The sequence below is a fragment of the Nomascus leucogenys genome, chromosome 8 (assembly GCF_006542625.1).
Source record: "Nomascus leucogenys isolate Asia chromosome 8, Asia_NLE_v1, whole genome shotgun sequence".
NCBI lineage: Eukaryota > Metazoa > Chordata > Mammalia > Primates > Hylobatidae > Nomascus > Nomascus leucogenys.
In genome coordinates, this window is record NC_044388.1 from 107,355,480 (window position 1) to 107,357,774 (window position 2,295).

The 2,295-nt window shown below is 51.3% G+C and overlaps 1 protein-coding gene across 6 annotated transcripts in view; it reads left to right on the forward strand.

The window, feature by feature from the left end:
* NUP214 (nucleoporin 214) overlaps positions 1-1,194 on the forward strand; it is a 111,682-nt gene extending 110,488 nt beyond the window's left edge. For 5 of the 6 annotated variants that reach the window (XM_030818049.1, XM_003276754.4, XM_030818050.1 and 2 more), the window contains one exon: positions 3-1,194. In XM_030818049.1, the coding sequence (XP_030673909.1) occupies positions 3-36 (34 nt within the window). In that variant the 3' untranslated portion in view covers positions 37-1,194. The remainder of the gene's footprint in view (positions 1-2) is intronic. The other variant, XM_004088842.3, reaches the window with a different exon arrangement.
* The last annotated feature ends 1,101 nt before the right edge of the window (positions 1,195-2,295 follow it).

Below are 2,295 nucleotides of genomic sequence, written 5' to 3' on the forward strand. Positions count from 1 at the left end.
AGGTCTGTCCAGGGTTTTGGTGGCTGGCGAAGCTGAGGTGGTGTCAGCAGGCTTTTCGGTCCCTGGGACCAACCGCACCCTCAGCTTCTTCACCGAGAAATGTTGGAGCAGGCTGTTGAGACCGACGTTGCCATCAAAACACATACACCCAGAAAGAAGGAACAGAAACCAGAACTCACGAGATGCATGATTACTTGTTTTATATTTCATGTTGGGTTTTCCCTGCCACTATTAAACTGTCTGTTTCCGTACAGAACGTATGTGGGTTTTTTCAGATCACAGCCAAGGAGATTGCCCCGTTTCTGTGGCTCTGAGAAGCCAGCAGAGCCTCCATCCGCCAGAACACTGTGTCTTCAAGGATGGCATCAGAAGTCACCAGCGTCAGTGTTGATAAACAGCATCGAATGTGCCGTGGTCTCACTTGGACCTAGCGCCCTCCACATAGGGAAGATGTTGAATGCTGGTGGGTCATCTTTTTGAGGCCGAAACTCGGTTATCTCCTCTCCATGTTCTTTTTGCCATTGTGTATCAGGACCATCCAAGGACGCACTCTGCGATTGAGTGGAGGCAGAGGAAGCCACTCATGTCAGCAGCAGTTGAGTTTCAGAAGCAGCCATAGTGCTTTTCAGCACAGTACAATAGTAGCCAGCGTGAGGCAGGACAGTGCTGCCCCTTAGCCGGCCTTGTCCGCTCATCTCCATGTGGCTCTTGGGTGCCGTGTGTCCTACTCCAGAGAGGAGGGGGCCAGTTACTTGAGAAGACAGCCTTTATATTGTGTATGTGGCAGTGACATTGGTAGCCACACCTACCCAGTGTCTACTAACCACAGTGCAGATAGCCCTTGGGTAGACCCAGGAAGTGTGAAGACACTGCTGTTGCCAGACAACACTAGCAGAACGATGCTGGATTTGACAACAGTGTTTGCTAGCACGGCCCAGAGCTCATCACTGCAGTTTTACTAGAGTGCTTCTTTAATGCAGTATCTTTGAGGCCTGTAACATCCTAGATAGTTGCCATCAAACGAGGACCGTCTCGCATTGAAAACAGATGTAAGAATTTCCCTTTCAGGCCCAGAATCTGACGGTGCTTTGGCTTGGGTCATGAGCAGGGGGGAAGTTGGGATTTTTTTTTAGAGTTTTACATATTGGCAGGTTGTATTTTTTTAATGTTTTAATAAAAGTTTGACATGACATTCATCGTGTTGCAGACAGTGTGACCTCTTTGGTTCTGATGGCTTATGTGGGGACAGTAGACCATGGTGAGGTCTCCACTGTGTCACCACCTGGTCTGAAGGTCCCCATCTCGCCTGTGCCCCAAGGTCACCTGCAGAGTTCTTTGTCAAGTACACATTCCCAGCCTCCATCCTGGGGACTCTGGCTCCGGAGGACTCAGATAGAGGCTGGACGCCCACCTGGCTTTGTGTTTGGTGATTTCTTAAGCTCACGAGAAGAGGAATCTCATTGTATAGCACTGTTGGGTTTCAGAAATCCCTCCCTCAACCAGATGCCAGCAGAGCCAAGAGCTGGAATTAGATCCGTGGTGTCTCTGGATGACTGTCACCCTGCGCTCTGTGCAGTTAGGAGAGGGAGGGGCTGTCTGTACGGTCCGTTATCTAGGAGCTCTGCCTCTCGCAAAGGGCTGGGGTCTCCAAAAATTTAATGTGTGCTCTTTTTGGTCCTTGAGAATTGAAGAGCCTGTCACCTTCTCCACCCTGTGTTCACAGGTGAAGTGGGAGGACAGTCCCCATGACATTCACAACCAGTCACAGGGCATGTTTCTCCCACGTGGGCTCGTGCTAGTCTAGAGACAAAGGGACTCAAGCTCTGACAGGAGAGGCTTGTGGCGGAGGGCTTAGCTGTAAAGGGAGAGATGTACCTGAAGCGCTGCAGGCTCCATTCTGCCCTTGACTGTCATCCTGCCTACTGGCACCCAGGCCAAGCCAGTCTTCTACCCTTCTGCTTCCCCCTGGACACTCCTTTTTATAAATAGAAATCGGCCTAAACCCTTGACCTCAAATTCTCTGCGTTGATCCTCCATTGAGGTGGCATGTGACATCTCTCCATAAGGCACTATCAGCTGTACTCAGGCAGATAACACCCCCACTCCCTGTCAGGCAGCAGCCCCGGAGGAATGTACTACTGGCATGTGAGCCCCTCCAAGTTCCTTTTTTGGGGTCGATTACAATGGTAGATGGAAGGGGTCAGCTCAGCCTGCATCCCCTGACGCCAGAGCTGTCAGGATATCCGGCTGGAATGCACAGTCGCTCCCACCTGCCCAGGGAGGAGATGGCGGGGC